At 44.1% G+C, this 20,265-nt stretch overlaps 2 protein-coding genes and 1 non-coding gene across 6 annotated transcripts in view; 1 reads left to right on the top strand and 2 right to left on the bottom strand.

The window, feature by feature from the left end:
- LOC117651170 overlaps positions 1-3,983 on the bottom strand; it is a 64,254-nt gene extending 60,271 nt beyond the window's left edge. The window contains exon 1 of the mRNA XM_034394976.1: positions 3,854-3,983. The gene's annotated coding sequence lies outside the window, so the exon portion shown is untranslated. The remainder of the gene's footprint in view (positions 1-3,853) is intronic.
- Positions 3,984-5,449: 1,466 nt separating this feature from the next.
- Positions 5,450-5,540, bottom strand: Trnai-uau. The gene is given in 2 exon segments: positions 5,450-5,485; positions 5,503-5,540. It is a non-coding gene; the product is annotated as a tRNA-Ile (tRNA).
- Positions 5,541-5,963: 423 nt separating this feature from the next.
- LOC117651255 (TATA element modulatory factor) lies at positions 5,964-19,391 on the top strand. 4 transcript variants are annotated; one of them, XM_034395089.1, is made up of 23 exons: positions 5,964-6,373; positions 7,399-7,553; positions 7,635-7,814; positions 7,902-8,078; positions 8,167-8,402; positions 8,492-8,646; positions 8,720-8,964; positions 9,044-9,537; positions 9,611-9,812; positions 10,415-10,693; positions 14,222-14,301; positions 14,376-14,479; positions 14,551-14,689; positions 14,842-15,020; positions 15,097-15,309; positions 15,451-15,645; positions 15,730-15,908; positions 15,986-16,157; positions 16,245-16,389; positions 16,495-16,662; positions 16,737-16,857; positions 16,941-17,209; positions 17,295-19,391. In XM_034395089.1, exons 2-23 carry the CDS (start codon positions 7,424-7,426, stop codon positions 17,376-17,378), a joined length of 4,146 nt encoding a protein of 1,381 aa, XP_034250980.1. In that variant the 5' UTR covers positions 5,964-6,373; positions 7,399-7,423; the 3' UTR covers positions 17,379-19,391. The 4 variants fall into 4 exon arrangements, with proteins under 4 accessions (XP_034250980.1, XP_034250981.1, XP_034250984.1 ...); XM_034395090.1 differs by having other exon boundaries at positions 7,641-7,814; XM_034395093.1 differs by lacking the exon at positions 10,415-10,693 and having other exon boundaries at positions 5,965-6,373; positions 7,641-7,814.
- The last annotated feature ends 874 nt before the right edge of the window (positions 19,392-20,265 follow it).

The raw sequence follows: 20,265 nt of genomic DNA on the forward strand, positions 1-20,265 counted from the left end.
GAACAGGGGACGGGTGCTGTTTGCTTTTTCGGGACCAGCGGTCCAACTCACGCGCTCCCCGCTCTCAATGTTGGGGACGCGTTTGTCGCAGCGACGCGACGCGAACCCACCGACGCGAACCCACCGAATCGGGCCCTCCTCAGCAACCGGCGAGACCCGGTTTGCTAGTGACTCCGGTCACATCCTGATCAGGAAAGCCCCCAAATAGGAATCGAAAAAACTCATAATGGTCCCCATAGATTTCTGGTTTCAAGGGCAAGCCAATTTCTACTCTGATATTCACCTGCATCGCTGGAATGTGACGTCACATTTCGCTAGAATGTGAAAAAGGTGACATGGAAAACTCCCCCAAGTGATTATCAATACAGGAATATCCGAGCGGGATTGTCCGCCGAGGCTGGCGTTCAGACCGCCTCACTATGGTGGAGGGTCGTGGCCGCCCGGCCGTGAAGTATCGCATTAGCTCCGTGTTTCCAGGCTTTCCAGCGACGTAACATTCTGCTCGAATCGTCATTAGGGGCTGTCCGGAACTCCTCCGAGCATTCAGCGGGGCTCGCTGGCTGCCCGCCGATCCCCCTTTGTACGCCAGTTTCCAAAGTTTTCGTGCCAGGGGACCGGGAGGCGAAAAGGGGGGCGGAGGGGCAAGTCGCCGCGAGGCAGCGCGAGGCACTCCGAGGCCGCGCCTGTCCCGCGGTCCACGCACTCGGACAGGCGGGGCGGGCGGGGCGGGCGGGGCGGGCGGGGCGGGCGGGGCAGTGCGCAGGCGGGGCGGGCGGGGCAGTGCGCAGGCGGGGCGTGGCGCTATCATTTCCGGAGACGAGAGCACAACCTCCTTTTTCGCGTCGCTTTATTTGCAAGGTCGGTAAGTGCAAAGGGCAGCTGGATGGATGTGAGGCCGTAGCAGACGGTGGAGGGAAAGCTCGGGGGGGGGGGGGGGGGTGAACTTGAGGGACTTGGAGCGGGCTGAGCTAGGGGGTTAGGGAGGACCACAGCCCGCCGTGCCTCAGCCCGCGACCCCACCCCGGCCCCGCCCCAGCCCCGCCCCAGTGCTGGAAACACTTCCGACGTCCTGACAAGGGAGGGAATGGGAGGCTCGCAGCCAGCCCACGGCACAGCCACGCCACAGCCAAGGCACGGCACGCCACCATGACGCCACGGCCATCAAGCTCCTCGAACCACCGCCACGCCGACGTGCCCCGCAGCCCCAGCCAGCCCCAGCCCGCCACCACCGCGTGCCTCACGACTCGACCACTCTCACCACAATAGGAGGCGGTGCGATGCGGGTCGCCTCGTCTCGGTCTCGTCAGAAATGTGCGGCGTGGCGCCTGGCGCGTGGGGCGTGCGCGGGGAGCACCGACTGCCAGGCGCGATTCGTTCCACGACATGTCGAGCACCCGGATGCCGATTAAGTTTTCACGCTGTGGCCCAGGGCCTTGCGCATGGCTGCCCGGAGGAAGCAGACAACGCTGTGTCGTCCAGGCAACGTCGCCTCGTGCAATCTTGATGAAAATACATGACGCTCTGCGAAGGACGTCGTATGGTAACGGGCCCCCGTCCGACCGTCGCCGACGACGGGCGCGATGTTGTGGCACGTCGCTCCGAGCCTCAGGAAAACCTCCCCCTACATCCGACGGCTTTATTTTGTTTCCGTTTTCTCTTGTCTTTATTTTACGCAAATGGTGTTGTCCCTTCTGGCCGTGTGTACACGTGCTGCAGGGCTGTCGCAGCGCAGGGCGCACCCAATCTGAAACGAGATTTTCTGCGCCGGCCCAGTCAGCCCAGTGCGACGTGCGACCGCAGTCGTGAGGGGAGCCAGGTGGAGTGCCCTTTTTGTGCTGAGCCCGTGGCGGCCTGGCCATGCTGGGGGCGAGGCTGGGGGCGAGGCTGGGGGCGAGGCTAGGGGCGAGGCTAGGGGCGAGGCTAGGGGCCAGGCCTGGCGTAGAGCCTGGCGGAGGTCTTGGCCGCAGACGGGCATACGCCCCACCCGAAGGCCCGAAGTGGTCCAAGCACAAGGGGTCTGCCGCCACTTCTTGCACTCATTGTACGCGCCCAGCCTAACCCACACTACACTTAATTGCGCACAATTTATGATTCAGTGGTCGAATTCTCGCCCAAGCAATGTTTCTCCATTTGTTTTTTTGTGGGGAGGGGCGTACAGTATCCGATCGATGACCCGCGAGGTTTCATTTGCAAGTAAGGTGACACGAGGGTTCGCCTGTCCAAAAATGGCGTTACGTGAGCCGACAGAAAAAGTTGGGACCCGCTGGAATTCCCATTCAACTGGACCGAACTGGACACGCATGCGACGAATAAAAACGAGAAGGAGGCAGAGAGGTCGAGAGAGAGGTAAGCGATGCGCCTTTTTCACAGCCTGGCCCCCGCCCCTTGCCCCTTGCCCCCGCCCCTGGCCGACTGGGCCAAGAAGAATCGCCGGGCAGGCGAGGCAGGCAAGGTGAAAAACGGGCCGTGAACGGGCAGTCGTCGTAAAGATGACGGCGATAGCGGCCTTTCTACCCTCTCTTCACAATCGGCGCCAAAACGCCGCCGGTAGCGAATAGAGTCTCTCTAGTCTAGTGGTGAACGGCCTTAAGTTGCGCGACGGGGAACTGCTTCGACTGCCTCGACTGGCGCACTGCGCTGCAAACATTCCCCCTCTCGCTTCTCGCCTCCAGCGGTCCGGAGGTTGGTGTGGCCCTGCACTTGCGGCGCTGCCGTTCGGCGGTTCGACGAGTCAACAGCCCAGCGGGAGGGCGAGGGGCGGAGCGAAGGGCGAAGCGAAGGGCGAAGCGAAGAGCGAAGCGAAGGGCGAAGCGAAGAGCGAAGCGAAGAGCGAAGCGAAGGGCGAAGCGAAGAGCGAAGCGAAGGGCGAAGCGAAGGGCGAAGCGAAGAGTTAAGGGCAAAGGGCGAAGAGAAGTGCGAGGGGCGAAGCGAAGGGCCCATGGGGGTGGGATGGGATGGATGTCCCACTCAACACGTGTCCCCAACCGCACGGCCTACAGGTACCACAGACCACAGCCTTCGCATGGTGTGTCGTGGAGGCCCTGCAGGTAGTGTGGGCGCTGTCCCCCGTCGTCGCTCTGCGTCGACGAGAAGGCTCAGTTCCTCTTGGAACGGGGTGTAGTCACAGGCCGCCTAATCCCGCGGCAGCGCCCTCGCCGACCCTCGCCGACCCTCGCTCGCAGCGCGCGACGAGCGCGACGAGCCTGGCCCGCCTCGGCCCGACGCGGCCCGCCTCGGCCACGCCTCTGGAATTAGACTTCGCACGCTGTGGGGCCGAGGCCTGGACGGGGCCTGGACGAGGCCAGGGGCGGGGATGCTGAGGGGCGGGCCTCGCCAGGCCTCGCCAGGCCTCGGCGGGCGGGCCGCGGGCAGCCGTCGCGGGTCGACGCGTCGGGCAGTCGGGCCGTCGGGCGCAGCGCTCCTTATCAACTATTCATACCAAGGCAAATGAAAATTGGCACCCCGCCCCGCCCCCTCCGCGGCTGTGTTCAATCCACTTACCGCGTGCTGGCCGGAGGGCTCGCCTCTCGCCTTCTTCCCAATTCAAACAAAGCGGCAAGGCGCGGCGCGCCACGACAAGGAGAGGCGCGCCGCGGCACCGCGGCACACCATGGCGTTACTAAAGATCAATTGGGGCCAAACTCGCTCGCCCGTCGTCCGCATTATACGCAGTTCCGACCCGTCCTGGCGGCAGGGCCGCAGGGCCGCCGGGCCACCGACCCTGGTTTGGGACTTCCCCCGCCGCGGCCGTCGCCAAACACAAACACGGCGGCAACTAGCAAAGCAGCAAGGTGGCGCGAAGCAGCCCCCTGCCAAGCAAAACAGAGCGTTCCCAGAAAAGCGTCGGCTTTACCTCTGCAGGACTGGTGGCAGTGGGCCCGCTCGCCGGGGGCACGCTGGCCGCTGCGAGCTCTCTTCGCCGCTGCGTCGTCGCGCCCTCTAGTCCCACCCGCTGCCGTCAAGCTAGGCCACCCGCGCACCACCAAGGCTTACACCCGACTGGCGCGGCGGCGGCGGCTGGTGGCGGCAGCGTGGGGCGCAGGGGGAGGGATGGGCGAGTGGACCTCCGCAAGGTTGGAGCCGGGGCCCGGGGGGCGGGAGAGGGAAGGGCAAGAATGGCTCTGGAAAGGCATTTGGGCAGACGGCCTTCCCAATGGTGTCATTACAATGTAGGTAACGTAGTACGTAGTATCCGTACTATCGGTACGAACTGAAAGCCACCTTCAGCGACGTCAAGGAACATTAGAGAAAAGCAACAAACGCGCGCGCGTGTGTGTGTGTGTGTGAGAGAGAGAGAGAGAGAGAGAGAGAGAGAGAGAGAGAGAGAGAGAGAGAGAGGGAGAGAGAGAGGGAGAGAGAGAGAGCGGCACCTCCATTGTGAACTGGTGGTGTGCTGGTGCGGAAGGTAGCCAGACAAAGGGACACTATGACGTACCCTTCCCAGTCCCCGGAGGCACCCGGCACATCGGGCCACGCTAGACTACGCTAGACCAGGCCAAGACACGCCAGGGCGACACCACTCCCCCCCCCCCCTTTCCCTTTTCCACGACGCCCCTCCGCTGCCCCATCGCGCATGCTATGCTGCCCCCAGTGCCGTCCCACTCGCCAGCAACAGGTAGGGTGGCCCCAACGCCGTACCTGGCCGTACATAGCACGCATACTCGGGCCTCAGGCAGCCTCAGGCTGGGCGAGGCGTCTAGCTGCCAGGCAGGCCTAGGTCCCTAGGTTCGTGTCATACACGCGCGGTCTGCGGGCAATGCTGAAGGGCAGCGGCGCCAAGGCGGTGCCAACCAGTCCAAGCAAATGGTAGCCTCTGTAACTTATGGAGAAAAACAAATAGAAAGGGAATACAGCGACGCGGGGTGTTAACTTTCAGACAAGCGCCGTGACCAGCCGTAGTGTTCGCGTTTGGCAGTAAGCAGTCAAACTGTAAGAAATCTAGTACTAGCACATTTGCACAACTTTGAACTCGAAATTATAGGGCTGGTACCGTCCCATTTGTTGTGACCCGGAACAGGCATTTTTGTTTGCTTTGTTGTTGTTAATGTTGTGTTTTTCAGTTGGTCTTTACCAGAATATTTTGCAAGTAAACTTATTCACCAAGATTATTTTGTAATATTGTTTTATTTGCCCTACATAAAAAGTTAAAGAATCATCTATATCACTTACAGCCAAACTAACATTTTGTGTCCAGATTACAAGCTGAAGGTTTATTGTTTGTTGTTCTGACGCTGTTCGGCTGAATGTCAGTCAAGATACAGTGTCACGGATATTCAATTAGACAATCACAAAGTTTTCCAAAACATGCATGCTGAAGTGTGGTTTTCCAATTCTGTTTTTTGGAAGCATAGTGTAGGTTTCCGTGGCGTTTCTAAGTACCGGTCAAGCTTTTTGGACACCGAGGTAAACCCAAGGTCAATGAAACACGACAAATGTCCCAGAAAAAAAATGCCCCAGGTGAGGCTCGAACTCACAACCCCGGCATTGCTCACGACCACTGTCTATAAGTACCGTGCGCTAACCGATTGCGCCACTGGGGCAACTGCCGATGTGGGTCGACAAATACCATGCACCCTTTAAGCATCCTGTCCCGTGCTGTAACCCGCTACGTGGAGGCACCCTTTGACTACTCCGGCAAGTGCTTGAGACGAAATGATCAGATTCCGTTCACGAGTATAGCAAAACATCACACAAATTACGGAAATACGGCAAAATAACTGGAAAATATGGCGACGTGTCCGACGGGAAAAGTGCTCCCAACCTAAAACCCAATAAGCTTTGTACGGAAAAACCTCCTTCCTTCAATCTTCTAAACTCGCCACAGTTTAGCTCCATGAATTTTTTTTATAATATTTTGAAAATTAAGAATCATTATTGCAATGTAAATACTTTGTTGAGGATTTTGTATTGTCCATTTTTATGAGAAGGTTGGTGCCTGCGTAGGATTATCATTGCTGCCAATCCAACAATGCATATCGTCATTGTTTACCTGAATGCACGTGGCATGATTTTCAAGACATGCACAGGCCTAATTCTGTCAAAGATCAATTAAATTGGAAATATTTTTATCACTTGTAAACAGCTCGTACTTACATCGAAAGTTCTTGACAACAGAACTCAGTTTGTTGATCTCAACTCGTGGTTACACACGCCCCATCAAAGGACGTCCTCGCGTCTTATTTCTTGTGGAAATTTTTGTGGGAACATTTTTGGCTAATGTGTAACTTTAGGTATCATGTTATTATCACTTTCAATCTATTTGGGGAAATTATCTTATGAAATCTGTCCGGAAGAAATCGGCAAATGTATTCAGAAACCGAAGAAGTTTTTGGCACTTGCATCTGATGTCCTCTGCTTTGACGTTCTTGTAATGGTAAGTTAATTGAGGCTGTTCAAAGCCAATGTGACGCGCGAAGACGTAAATTATTAATCATAGAAAGTTTCGCAGAATAGTTGCGTGCTTACGATTGTTTGTGGGTTGTATTTTTTTTTTAATGTATTACTAGTGGATGCGACGTTGACGTAGGCTTGTCATTCGTTTTAAACATAAACAAAAAATACACTTCTCAAACTGAATTTTCTCTGGTTTTCAGATACTTTAACACTTACTTTGATATTTTCACTGAAAGAAATAAATGTGACATCACGAATTTCATATAATCTGGATCATTGAATCTTGGGTTATGTTTTGTCTGTGTACCTGTCAATAGCTCTAAAATATGCTCGTAGGAACCACCAAATCTGCATTGAAATTGCTCCACACTGGATGCTTCTACCCAAACTTAAGCTACAATCTTTTAAGGAACCTTTAACCCTATCAGTATTTTACATAACCTCAACTAGGACACAGTCTACTTTCAGATTAAAGACTCTGGAGACCACTACATGTTAATTGTACCGAGGAAGAATTTTCCTTGCATGTGATCTCATTATTAAAATTTTCTCTAAACTGCCATCTTTAATTTGTCCTTTTTTTAAAAAAAAAATGTGTAATTGTTTGTATATTGTCTGTATGACTTATAAACACTAATTTGTCCACTTAGTATGATTTATTCCTCTCATTAGATTGATACTCTATGGTATTTTTAAAACACTTTACGTCGATGTTATTTTATCATGTCCATTCCATGGTATGTTACTTCAGATCTATCATTCTAGTTGAGGACCACTGCCTTATCTGTTATCTTGCTTTACCAAGGGTAGCACATCATCTGAGAGGTGTGGCCGAGTGACACATTATTTCAAAATATTAAGTGACCTTATTCATTTTAGTTTTTCACTATTTTGTCTTTAAGAAGTATTTTTCAAAGATTCTACTGACTTCTTTTCTCATTGGATCATCATTTTTGGCATTAATGTGTTACTCTTACTTACAATATGTTTTATTTCCTTGGACAGGTTTTACTTGTAAAAGCTAATAATCATGAATTGGTTTGGGGCTACTGAACTTGTCACTGCAGCAAAATCAGCTGTGAAAGGTGCTCAAAAAGCCATAGATAAGGCCCTTGATATTAAAGAAGAGGTGGACAGTGTTGATAAAATTGAAGTACCTGGTAAGCCAGATCACTGATTTCTAATTTTTACTTTTTGTTTTTAATTGCATTTTATCTGACTGATAAGTACTTTTTATTAAGTTTCAGCTCTAGGCAAAGATGACTCTGACAGTTTTTTCTCTAATTGGGGTGTTAAGGCTGATAGTTCCCCAGATAAGAATCCAGCATTTTCTGTACCTCAAGAGACAGTTTCCTCTAGTCTTTGGGGGTCCTTCACTGGCTCTTTCTTCGAAAATCCAAGACCATTGCCGTCCCCTGGAGGTAAATTTGATTTTCAAACTGTAGTTTGTTTTTTGTTGTTTTTCTTGTTTTTTCTTTATTAACAACTTCGCTTGTTTACTCATTCAGATGAGGGTTCTAGTAGCCCCATTTCACAACAACCCAAGAGAAGTGCAGTTTCCAGGCTATTAGCAGCTCATATAGATACAGATGTTGACACTGAGCTAGCCTTAGAAGATGATGGAACAGTCCGGGATGTATTTTCTAAAACACAACTTGTTGTAGAATCATCTACCCCTAATGATGGTACTCTTTCTTAAATTTTTCCAGAGTTCTTGTTTGCAACAAAACTACACTCCTATTTTTCTAACAATAAGCCTTTGATTGTTTTCAGATAAGTGTGGTAATACTACCTCCATTCCACTCTCTGATGAAGTTGAACGAAGGAGAAAAGACAAGCACTGTGAGCGATCTCAGAATAGAAACAGTTTTAGCAACAATCGACTTTCAGTCATTTCTTCTGAAAGTGATCGCAGATCTTCCGATAGTGTCGAAATCCTTGGGTCGACAAGCTGTACTGCAAGCCCGGACTCGGATTTGCCAACTTCATTATCTGCTTCCTCTTTAGCTGTAAGTTATTTTCAGTACTTATATCTATTATAACACTTCAATTGAATGTTTTTATTTATTCTTGTTTGGGCTTTTATTTTTCCTTTTAGTCATCTGTTGGGTTTAGGCCAGTGTCTATTGGCTCTCCAGATTCTGTTGAAGTCATAGCTGAAAGTTCAGAAAGTTATAGTGCGTCAGTGGAAGTCTTAGGGAGCCATAGTAGTAGTACATCCTTATGTTCTCCACTAGAGCCTCCATTAGACAGGTATGTCCACTGTCATTTTACGATGATATTTTCACAGTTGCGAGTGATTCTATATTTTTCATCTTGCTTGCAGGCCATGTCCTAGTTCAGACAACCTCGCATCCCCAGATAGTGTTGAAATTGTCCCAGAAGAAGATGATGATGTAAGCTTTGCTGATGATAGCTATGCCTCTGCATCAGCATCAGAAAGCACCATGACCCAAGCAACTATACTTGAACCTCATGGGTTGCTCTGTTCTACCATGGAAAGCTCCACAAGTTATGTGGAACCCATTGACTCAGCCGGGCATTCAGACTTTAATACTAGTTCTATTTCTGGTATGTTCATTCAAAATTGCACTGTCAGGTGAACACTGTTCCATTCATTGCCATTGTCTTCCTTCTTTTTCTTTCCTAGGACAAACTGATTCATCTGTATCATCTTTACTTGACTCCTCCACGGATACTATTCGGTCTGAATACCCCCAAACTTCAAAGTCATCCTGGGCAAGCACAAGTCAGCAATCATCAGAGAGACTAAGTCCTGCATTTAAATCTCATGAAAGCAGCTTAGAAAACATTTCAATGAAACTGCCTGCAAGTCCAAAGAAGACCTCAACCAAACCAAAAGATTCCCCCCCCAGAGCAGTTGAGAAAGAACCAAAACAATCTTCACTCGATGTAGGCTCTGACTTACACGTTGACGGAGGAGGTTCTGGACTAACTCTGACAGACAGCAGTGGTGAAGGGACATTAGTTGGAAGCAGCTCAGATGATACTATCCCAGGAAGTGACAGTCAGTCTCAGCAAAGCACCTCGGGATATGTGAGGAATCTTCTTGCTGATGCCATGGTAGATGATTCTGCCCAAATAAGAGTCAATTCTCCTGTATCTGTTGAAAGTCGCTCTGATGTAAGGCTTTCATTGTCATAGAATTAGTTAGTAACAAAAAGTACTTTTAGTTAAACTTGTGACATGTTTTCAGGGTTTGAGGTTGGGGTCAGAACAAACAAGTGGTCATACCTCTGGTGACGAGCTTGAAACAACAACTTCATCTGATATAGAAATTATATCTAGCCCTAATGGAGATGGGAGCAGCACTGCTTCTAGACAGAGTCCAGCAAAACATCTACAAAGAGTTTCCCAGGGTCCTGTGGATATGCTTAAATTTTCTGGGAAGATTAAAGGTAAGTAGATGTGTGCGGAATTGTTATAAAGCATGATTAGCTTGGCTGCACTCTGTTTGCTTTCCCATTATTATTTGTATTTCATCTGGTTTTCTTGTGTGCTTTGCTTGTTTTTCTGCAGTAATCTAACCCATTATATATTATCAAAGATGTTCAACAAACGTCTTATTGGCTGTTAGAGGCTGAAGTAGGAGCAACCTGCTTATTAATCTAATTGTTCCAATATCCGGATCTTAATTGGTACTTACAGTACTTAAATGTTCTTTCTGTTTTTGATCCTTCATGTTAAAAATAATGTGGTTTCTCAATGTGCACAAGAACAACTGAATGGAATCAATATCAATTTTTTGTGCACTTGCTTCTCATGCCTAGAGGCACATTTCAATCTTCTAAGTGATTGGATCTAATTCCATTGGAGAGGCAGTTTTTTTTTTTAAATGACCCTAGGGTGATGAACTCATTTCTTGCTTCCTCTGTCTACTTGCATGGAAATTTCAATGTATTGTCAATTCCTCCTTTGGATTTTTTCCACTAGCTTATTGATTGGACTGTGGCATCAATAGCAGCTATACAATACCAACATGGCATGGTTTTCTCTGCAGCTCACTTTCGCGACTTGGAGTTTGGTGTAATTCTACTATGGCTTTTCATCTTCCTCCTGAGGCTGAGCTACTGTGATGCATGTTCTTCACGAACACCTCCACGAAGGCCACCCTCAACACCACGTCCCAACATAACAGAGCATGACGCACTTTATAGTTGTCCTTCTCAATTAGCAGAGGTCTTCTGTCTTAATGGAGCAGAGTGTGTTGAGATACGATTCTCTCATGATAGAAAAGTATATAGTTGTTCTTGTGCTGATGGTTTCTGGGGCACCAGATGTGAGTATAAAATGCTTGATGGAACCTACAGAGCATACCTTATTGAAACAGCTGGCATTGCTGGAGGTGTTGCTGTTGCCATATTCCTATCGTTCATTGCGTGTGTTTCATTGTATGTGTACATGCGACGACGAAGACAAAGAAGACTTCTAGAAAACAACAACTTTTCTTGTGAACAAAGGCCATTTGACAAGAGATCCGTCACCCAGGACTGTCCTGAGTCCATTCAATTGACCAGCTTAGCATAGCAGAGCTTCTTTGAGTGACACAGCTAACTGGGTAGACCCAGTCATTTCATATGCAATGTTGACTGAATTTCTGTAGGGCTTGGGAAGCACAATTATAATGGTATCATTTTTTCATGGCTGAGTATTGGTGTAGTCAAATAAGGAAGGCTAAATTGAGGCATGCAATTCAACAATGCCACTGTTATGGTAATGCTTTCATACTAGCGTTCATGCTAATCTCAGTATTTTTTAGATTTACTGTTTAAACCCATAATTGCTCCTATTTCTAAAGAGTCACGTATGGTTCTTACTGTGAAGTCTATTAGAATGAGCATTTAGATTATGTTAGCAAATTGTCAGAGTGTGACTTAAAAGACTCTACTGGTATAGAGTGGTTTTAATGTCTGAAACTCTGAAGTGTAAATTGTTGCTTCACATTACCTTAAAAATTTTCTGGTCTTGATTGTAAAATTGGATTTGACTCAATTTTGAAACTCCCATGTCTTTGAGTAAATTGTAAGTGTTGACATATGGGAAACTTGTGTTGTGCATCCCTCCCTTCATTTAATTCTGAGCCATCTGAGCAAAATTGTATGACATTCACAGTGCAGTCGATGATTTAGCTTACTAGAAAGACTTGACCTGAAATTTTCATCAAAATGTATTGACATACTTGGTCGTATTATCATTGAAAACCTATTTGTCATTATTGATTGTTTAAGTTTAAAACAATTACTAAGTTAGGTAACCGTTGGCTGTGCTCACACTTGTCTCTTGTTAGAACTTGTAGGGAGGTTCCATTTTTTGGTTGTTTTTGACTACTCTTGCGTATATTTATACATAAATATATATCTATATATTGCCTGTGTTTGGAGCACAATCAAAATGATATCATCCTATGCTGCTTCAATTGCCAAGATATCTTTTCATGATTACATTGGTATATGTTTCCCCATATGTGGTATCTTTCCAATGAGGCTTGTAGATGAAATTGTCTGCATTCCTGCCTCAAGGAGTAATTGTGTACTACGTATATTGTAAGGTATCGCCGGTAATGTTCGTTTATTTAGGGCTATTTGGTTCCATATTGACATTTAATCATGATTCAAATGAGTTTTCAATTATTTTGGAATCTGTAGAACATTTTGTAGTCCATGTGACCCTTTTTTAGTCCCAGGCTGTCTCCTTGCTTGAAACATATGCTACATCCCATACCAGAGCTCTCAGCTGTTTTAATTCGCTGTGTAATGAAAACTAGTGACACTAAAATTGTTGATTATTCATATTTGCTTTGGAATCTTTTATTATTCCTATTTAATTTCTCAAAATCATGTTGAACTGTTGATGCTTGTCTTTTTTATTGGTCCTTAGTGGCTCCTAATTTCTAATTGGCTTGTTTCACGGACAGCATTGTCACCCTTTTTTAAGCAAAAGAAAAGAAATTTAGAATGGGAAGGGAACAGCAGTTTCTTTGTGAACAGTATTTTTGCAAGTGTGATAATAAGTCTGGAAATAGAATTAAATGAAGAAAAACTAGACATGTGAGTTGTTGCATGGCTATGTTTTCTTCAGTTTCAGATTATGAGGAAAGTGTTGTTTAATGGTAATGGTTAAAATTTTAGATTAAGATGTTGTTAATATCTAGTCAAAGTTATGGTTAGAGAACGTACGTGCCACATTTATTGCATATTCTTCCCTTGTCTACCTTCCTTTTCTTGTTATCCCTCATCATCTTCTATGTTTCATCTTTTTTTTTTTTTTTTTTGGCGTGGGCTATTTAATATGTGCTATATTATCATTTATCATATCGCTGCTTGCTAAGTTTTGTCAAACCCTAAAGTTTGGTTATTCATTAATCTGACGCACCTAGTGATTCAGACTAATGAAACAAACCTACTTGCTATATTTGGAAACTGAGATGTGATGTGCCATTTTACTCATCCCTGTTTCAAATGCTGATTGAAAAGAAAATCTCATGAGTTTTTTGGTACATTGACATTACATTGATTTCTTTGACTCTTTGTTGGCTGTTAATAAAGACTGATGTGGAGATTCCCTGGGTAAAATAACATCTGCCTTAATTTGGATAACTTTTTTTTCTCACATTGAAACTTTATTAATATTTGAAATCTTATGACCCTACATCAAGTGTCTTGAATATGTTTTCCAACCTACACTTTGCCTTATGGTTTTGGTTGCATTTATTTGGCTTGCTTACATGTTCATTTCAGCTCCCTTTGTAAATTTTGGCCAGTTTAATTTCATGTTACATGTTTTTATAAATGTTTTGTGTGTATCTTTAACCCAAGAATTTCTTAGTGGCTTATTTTCAAAATCTACCTTCTATAAGCTTCCAAATGTTTCCCTCTTGTCAATTCAAACTAGCTTCTAAAGGTTTATTTTTATTTGAGAATCTGATCTTGTTTCATTTCCTTAAATGTTTGTAATAAAGTCAGCATTGTTCTGTAAGGTACTTTGTAACAAGTTTCATGATGTTTTCATGATCTCCTTTTTTGCCGTATTAAGTTCTTTGGTTATGTTGTAGATAGGACTTCTCCCTCTGAGGATTACAATTTCAGTATTATCTAGTTCGCTAGACCAAGCTATTCAACCATGGACGTCGTGTACCTTGAGACTTTGTATATCACTTTCCTAGAGATTACTTTTCCCCCTTCCAGAGGCCATTTATAGATGTTATTGATTTTGTGACTCAGTCTTCTGTCCACAAATGAAGCATAAATACTTTTTGTATGTTTTTTTAAAAGAACTGCTTTTAACAATTGGTGCGTACAATACTTTTGTTTATTGGAACATTTTCATCTGTGTCTCTTTTATATTGCTAGTGTAAATTGATCTGGAAACTTCAAAGAGGCAACATTTTGTTCCTTAGTGGCAGTTTTCAGAATCTTTACTGGCAGTTTGATGTGTTGTAGATCGCCATCTTTGTGTTGACCGCAATCTTCTGCCATTGCCATAGGGTATATATTGACCAAATAAACTATTTTTCTTTGTATTAGTCTTATCTAAAATGTGTTGCCTCCATACAACTTTTGGGACACTGCAAGAAGACAACCCTTAATCATTTCACTTTTTTGTATTCTTTTGCATGCCAGTTAACTTATTTCACAAATAAACTGACGCACCAGCCTTAAATTACTTTTTGAAAACTGTACTGGAAAATTATTATAACTCTTTGATTGACTATATTCTGTCTCTCCTTAACCAGTTGTTCATAAACTGTGCCTCCAGTAACATCTGTTGGCCAATCTTTACCCAATCACATTAAAACACCTGTTCACAGGTCATCAAAGGGAACCATCTGAGGCATCCAGCGGTGGATCTGATGACAGCCACAGTTCTGAAATGGACCGACTGCTAAAGGTGGGTGTATATTATGCCGATCTTCTGGCACTGTTATGTAATCTTGATCAAAAATGAAAACAAACTTTTTGCAGAGGCTGAGTGAAATGACTGAGTTGCTTGAGGCAAGAGAGACAAAGCTTTTAGTCTTAAGTCGGTCTCATGCGGAATTACAAGAGAGTTACCAGGAAATGCGAAGGTGAGGATCAGAGGTCACTAAAATACATTGATATAAGACCCCATCAAAACAAGTTTTATTGTGTCTTTCAGTCAGCTAGAAAATGCCCAGCAGTCCAGACTAGTAGAATCCCGAAGTCTGAATGAAGAGTTTACGCGCCGCTTATCTGCGCTTGAGAGGAAGTTCCAACAGGCAATCAGGGATAAGGATATTCTACAGAGACAGCTTGAGGTCTGATTGCACACTTAAATCAAAACAACATTTGATTCATTCATTACAATCATGCTTTATGTTTCACGTTTTGTGAATATTTCATAAAATATCCATTTTTGAAGTGCACTAGTTGTCTTTCTGACCTTCATCTTTCAATTTTCACACTGCAGCAATCTAAATCAGAATTGGCTCATGAACTGACTGAGCATGTAGGAGAACGAGATGAAACTATTAAGGAGTTACGGGAGGAAGGAGAAAAGTTATCACGCCAACAGTTGCAACAGAGCAACCTTATCAAGAAACTAAGAGCAAAAGAAAAAGAAAACGATTCCACTATTAAATCTCTCAGGTGTGCATGGATTTCCTCCTTACAAGTGTATAATGTGCTCAAGATTTCTTCCCTTTATTTTTGTGTTAATTTCCAGGGAGCAAGTAGACAATTTGACTGGTGAAATAGAACGCCTAAAACGATCATTAGCAGCAAAAGAAGATGTAGAACGTTCACAGATTGAAGCTGTCCATCAACTGACAGCCCGAGTGAAAAAGCAAGATGCAGAGATTCTGGCTATGAAAGAAGTCCGAGACCATTTTCAAAAACTTGCCGAAAGCACTCAGGGAACTTTAGACAGCACTCAAAAGTAGGTATATTATTTCAAACATACACATATAGCAATAAAAAGCAGTAAAATCTCAATACCATCTCATATCTATCACATCTATTTTGCCAGACATTGATCAGACTTTGTCATATTATTTCTCCTGTCTTTACATTGTTATAGGGAACTTGATGATGCTAGAGCTCGTGAAGAAGGAGCTGATCAAAGAGTCAAAGAAGCAAGAGAAAATGTTGAAGAGTCAGCAAGAGCTGAACTTGAGGCTGCTCTGTCTGCAGCACAGCAACACAAGCGTCAAATTATGGCTCAGATGGATACTATGAGAGAGCAGCTTGCCCAAGTTGAGTCCCAACAGAGCAGGTTTGTTCTTTTCCAGAATTCTTACCATTATACATTTAAGAAAAGAGAAAGATTTATCGGAAAACCGCTGTTTCTCTGTTGCAGGAGAGAAGGCGAACTTCTCCAAAGACTTGAGAGTGCAGAGCGTCGTAGTGAGGAGTTGTCCCAACAGTTGTCTGAAGCCACCCGGCCATTGCTAAGGCAGTTGCAAACATTCCAGGCCAGCAGCAAAACACAGCAAGATGCATGGGAAAGACAAGAACGCAGTCTCTCTGATGCTCTGGGTAATTTCTAAGTCAGCAGAGATCTAAAGACAAGTTTGCATTTCATTCGTTTTTCATGCTTTGTTTTCTGTTAATAGCTGAAGCTCAATCTCAACTTGAACAAGTGACTGAAGCTGAGCGAGGAGCACGTGAAGAGTTACTTACTCTACGCAGTAAAGTTTCTAAATTAGAGAACAAGCTCTCAGCTTCTCTCCAAACCTCTCAAGCCATGCAAGACCGCTCATCTCAACTTCAGTCAGAATTAGATAGGTTTGTGTTTCTAGTTTTTTAACATAACTTTTATTTATGAATTGATTTTAGTAGTTGTTAATTAAATCTTCAAATTGTTTTGGATAGAGCAACTAAGTTGTCTGAAGAAAGCAGAAATGTGCTTGAAAGCCAAGTAAATGACTTAAAAAGACAGCTATCCTCAGTGGACCATCAATTAAGTGTTGAGAGAGCTGCTGTTGAAGCTGAGAAGAGGAGGTGTATACAATTGCAGGTAAGTTTCTTTGTTTGTTTCTTTTTGGTGTGTTAATGTGCGTGTAATTGTTTTTAATTGTTATATACTGTATAAGTTTTGCTGCTATGCCCGAAATTTTTTCAGGAACAACTTACTGATCGTGAGAGGACTCTAGATCAGGATAAAGAAAGAGATACAGACTTAGGGAAAAGGGAATCACCCTTGGTTGTTGCTTCGGGCCATTCCTCTCCAACCATTAGTTTTGGCCGTGAATCCATATCAGAATCTGTTTCCAGTGTAGCTTGGCCAGTCGTAAGTAAATTACCACAACATTTTTTGCAGAAGTGCATGTAAAGCAGTTCCATTTACTGATTCGCTGTCATCAGTTTTCAGATGAAGGTTTCGAAACTACTTCTATGTCAGGAAGAAATGTCTATGAAAGCGTACGTTTAAATCACACTACCTCAGTCTTAGAAGGACTACAGTCTCAATTGAAACTTCGTGAAGGTACACAGGTCCATCACATGTCCATTAGGATCAGCTATTGGAAGCCTCCATTTTGCTTACTTCTTCATTCATTCAAATTGTAGGTGAAGTGCAACAACTGCAATGGGAACTCTCTAGACGAGAAGCCCAAAGATGTGCATTGACAGCTGAACTATCAACACTCTCTGTACGTGCAGAGGAGCAAGAAACTCGATTGAATTCAAGCATCCATTTACAAGAGGAACTCTCCTCTCAGTTATCATCATTGAGAACTGAATATGATGCCCTTCTTCAGCTGTATGGAGAGAAATTAGAAGAGACTCAAGAGCTTCGCTTGGATCTTCAAGATGTCAAGGATATGTACAAAGCACAGGTGAATAAAATTAATTGAAATGAACGCAATGAAAATTACCAAGCTCTCCTTACTTTTACATGACTCCATTTCATATTTGTTACAGATTGATCAACTCTTAAAAAAAGAAGAACTTGGTCAAATATCACGGAAGAAAGAAACTACTTGTGTGGAACCTAAAGATATGTAATTGTTTTTTCTTCCCTAGACTGGTTGATAAAGCAAAAGACTGGCCTTCTGTGATTTTAATGATTACTAAGTAAGTAGTGCACTCTTAAAGCTTGGAGTGCTCTCGTTGGGAGGGATAAATATTATCTCATATCACCGTTAAATTGTGGGTAAGAATATGCTTTACTAAACTAAAGCTATAAACTTGCTATGAAATAGCTCTAGTCTGAAAAGTAAGCAAAAAGCATGTGATGAGATGTATGTTCTGTGAGAGGTGGAAAGAAATATTTGTTTTGGTTGGATTTAATGTTTCATGTACAATATTGATTTTTAGTTGTGCTACTGAAGTGTTCTTATTGAATGACGTATATTTTCCCCTTTTAATGCGTTTTTCAATTTGTTTGCTCAAAGTGGCATTTATATTATACTTTCTTATCACCAAGTTAATTAATTTCTTCTGAGAGAGAAGATTTCATGTGTAAGTGTGATACCGGTATGTAAAAACAGAAGTTTCAAATCTACAAAGAATCAGCACCTAGATAATGCTGTTAAAAATATGAAAGGGTCTATACTTTTTGTGGAATAAGTATTATGTGATTATATCCTGTGATTGGAGGAGGGAAGGTTCACTGTTCTTGTCTTGGAAAGCAGGTCATTCAAAATTTTCAAGCAGAGTTGTGTTCTCTAGCTGTTAATTAAGCAACTGACGCATCCCAATGGTGGTGATCTTCTCCCACAACCAAGACTGACTATAAACAAAAGTTTTGGTAAACACTTTCCAAAGTGCATCTTAAAGCTTCTGGTTTTCACATTGTGATATTTGAGAAACTTCTATAAATCCAATTGTTTTATCTTAAGGTGCTTAAAATTCTGTTTCATGTAGGAAGGTAACAAGCAGTATTTCTTTTAAACTTCTTTTTTTGTGAGGAAAAGCTTTTAGTGGCTTTTAGTATGTTGGGTTTCTAGATTTTTCTTCCCCTTGTTTATTCTATCTCTTTTTAATTACAAAGTTAAGGATGGATGTTGCAATGCAAGGGCTACAAGGGCTGTTAGTTACTTTTTCCTTGATCAAGTAGGTATCTTGATCTTTGGAAGACCATGTATCATCAAAGTCAACTGAGAAGACTCGATGGAGTCTTGGTGGATGGTCTGATATTGTTCAAGCTGCACACACCTATCATTAACCAGACAGGTACTGGGAAGACAAAAGTCTGAGGAAAGTTTGCAGAGGTTTTCTTAGAATTAACCCTCATAAATTTAAAAGCAATAGATTAAATAAACATGATATCTTCATTAGTAATATCACTGTTTGTCCATCATCTTTATCCTGTGATTGATAGGAGCATGACAGGAGCATCCAACATTATTTGATGACTGTCAGTAAAATTTGAGGCTTGTTATTTAGGTATTGTGGAACATGTGACCTTAACATGTATCACTGTACATTTTGATACGTATTATCGAAGTTACATTTAAAGCTGATTTTGTGGCTTTTGGGAATTGCTGCTAGTTAAAAAATTTAGGTATTGTTGAACAATTGAGCTTAACATGTATCACTGTACATTCTGATATTATCAAAGTTACATTTAAAGCTGATTTTCAGCTTACCTCTTTAGAGAAAAATGGCTTGGCATGTTTTTGCTGTCAGTATGTGCCTTCTGCAAGATGTTCCATGGTTGCATTAAAATGCTTTATCCAAGTTTACAAATCTTTTGATGAGGGCCAAATGTTAGTTTAGTTCTTTTTTCTCAACTTCTATTCATAGAGGCTAGATCAGCTGTTCCTCTTAGAAGCATTTTTTTGGCACTTCCCTTCTTGTTTAATAATGAGGACCATTTAGTCAAGTGTATATTGATAGAAGTCAAAAACATATTGTTTAAAATAAGGGTTTTCCTTTCCTTTTTCATAAAATGCTTGTTAATGGTGACTCAATTATTATTTGCTGTGATTTTTTTTCTGTTATTAACTTTATTGTTCTGTTTTGAAGTTCATATCTATTTGAATTTGTCTGAATAAATAGTTACCTAATTTATCATTTCACAAAAAAATTATTTTAATTTAATACAAAGTCTGAAGAAAATCACAATGTTTGGCTTTTTCCCAGCTCCCAGTTCCCAGCTTCGGCTGACATGGGATGAGCTGCAGACCTCTTTTCTGTAGCACGAAAGTTGAATGCTGCTAATGAGAAATCGACCGTCCGCTCTACCCTGCCACCCTTGTGTGTGTATTGCGTTGGGGGGATGGTAGAGGGCTGTTTGGATGGTTACCAAAATTTGGGACAGAAATAAGACAGGGGAGGCAGCAAGCCTCGCAGCCAGTCTTCTCCCCCAATGTGAGGCCGCGGCCGCACTGCCCCAACACGAGACGGGACCTTGCCGTCCAAGCCCCGTCGCCCAGTGCCGCCCGAGACAGCCCCCCTCCCACCGCTATTTCTGCTCGCAATCCTCTCTGAAAACAGAAGCAGGGCCCAGAGTCGGCGGGGCGGGGAGACGCGTGCATCTCGTGACGTCTTCTCGTGATTTTTAGACACCCACCGCACCCCGAGGAAGGGAGAGACCAGACCAGTCTAGAGAGCCTTCTCGAGCGCCTGCGAAGCTACGATAGGCAACCGGCAGAACTGTCGCGTAGCGTAGCGCTGTCGTTTGCCTACCTCCCCATTACCATTAAGGGCCAGACCACACATGATCGTATGCCGGCGCCTTCCAGAAAACAGCTCTGCCAGCCTATTTGTCGTACCATTCTCTCCCTCCACTTACTTTCTCATTACTTTGATACTCAGTTCTCTCAAATCAATTCAGACTTCCTGCTTCAAACGCAAAGCCAGTGATGCCGCGGTTTCTACCTGCCTTTACCTTAACATATGGAAATAAATAAATTATGTAGCTAAAAAAAACATTCAAAAGAGAGGG

The sequence above is a fragment of the Thrips palmi genome, unplaced genomic scaffold (genome assembly GCF_012932325.1).
Source record: "Thrips palmi isolate BJ-2018 unplaced genomic scaffold, TpBJ-2018v1 HiC_scaffold_5, whole genome shotgun sequence".
NCBI classification, from domain to species: domain Eukaryota; kingdom Metazoa; phylum Arthropoda; class Insecta; order Thysanoptera; family Thripidae; genus Thrips; species Thrips palmi.

Excerpts from the sequence above, each read along its gene's own strand:
- LOC117651255 (XM_034395089.1), top strand. The coding sequence starts at position 7,424 with ATGAATTGGTTTGGGGCTACTGAACTTGTCACTGCAGCAAAATCAGCT. Across the intron at positions 7,554-7,634 it reads TGATAAAATTGAAGTACCTG|TTTCAGCTCTAGGCAAAGAT; the intron begins GTAAGCCAGATC and ends CTTTTTATTAAG. Across the intron at positions 9,813-10,414 it reads ATTTTCTGGGAAGATTAAAG|CTCACTTTCGCGACTTGGAG; the intron begins GTAAGTAGATGT and ends TTTTCTCTGCAG.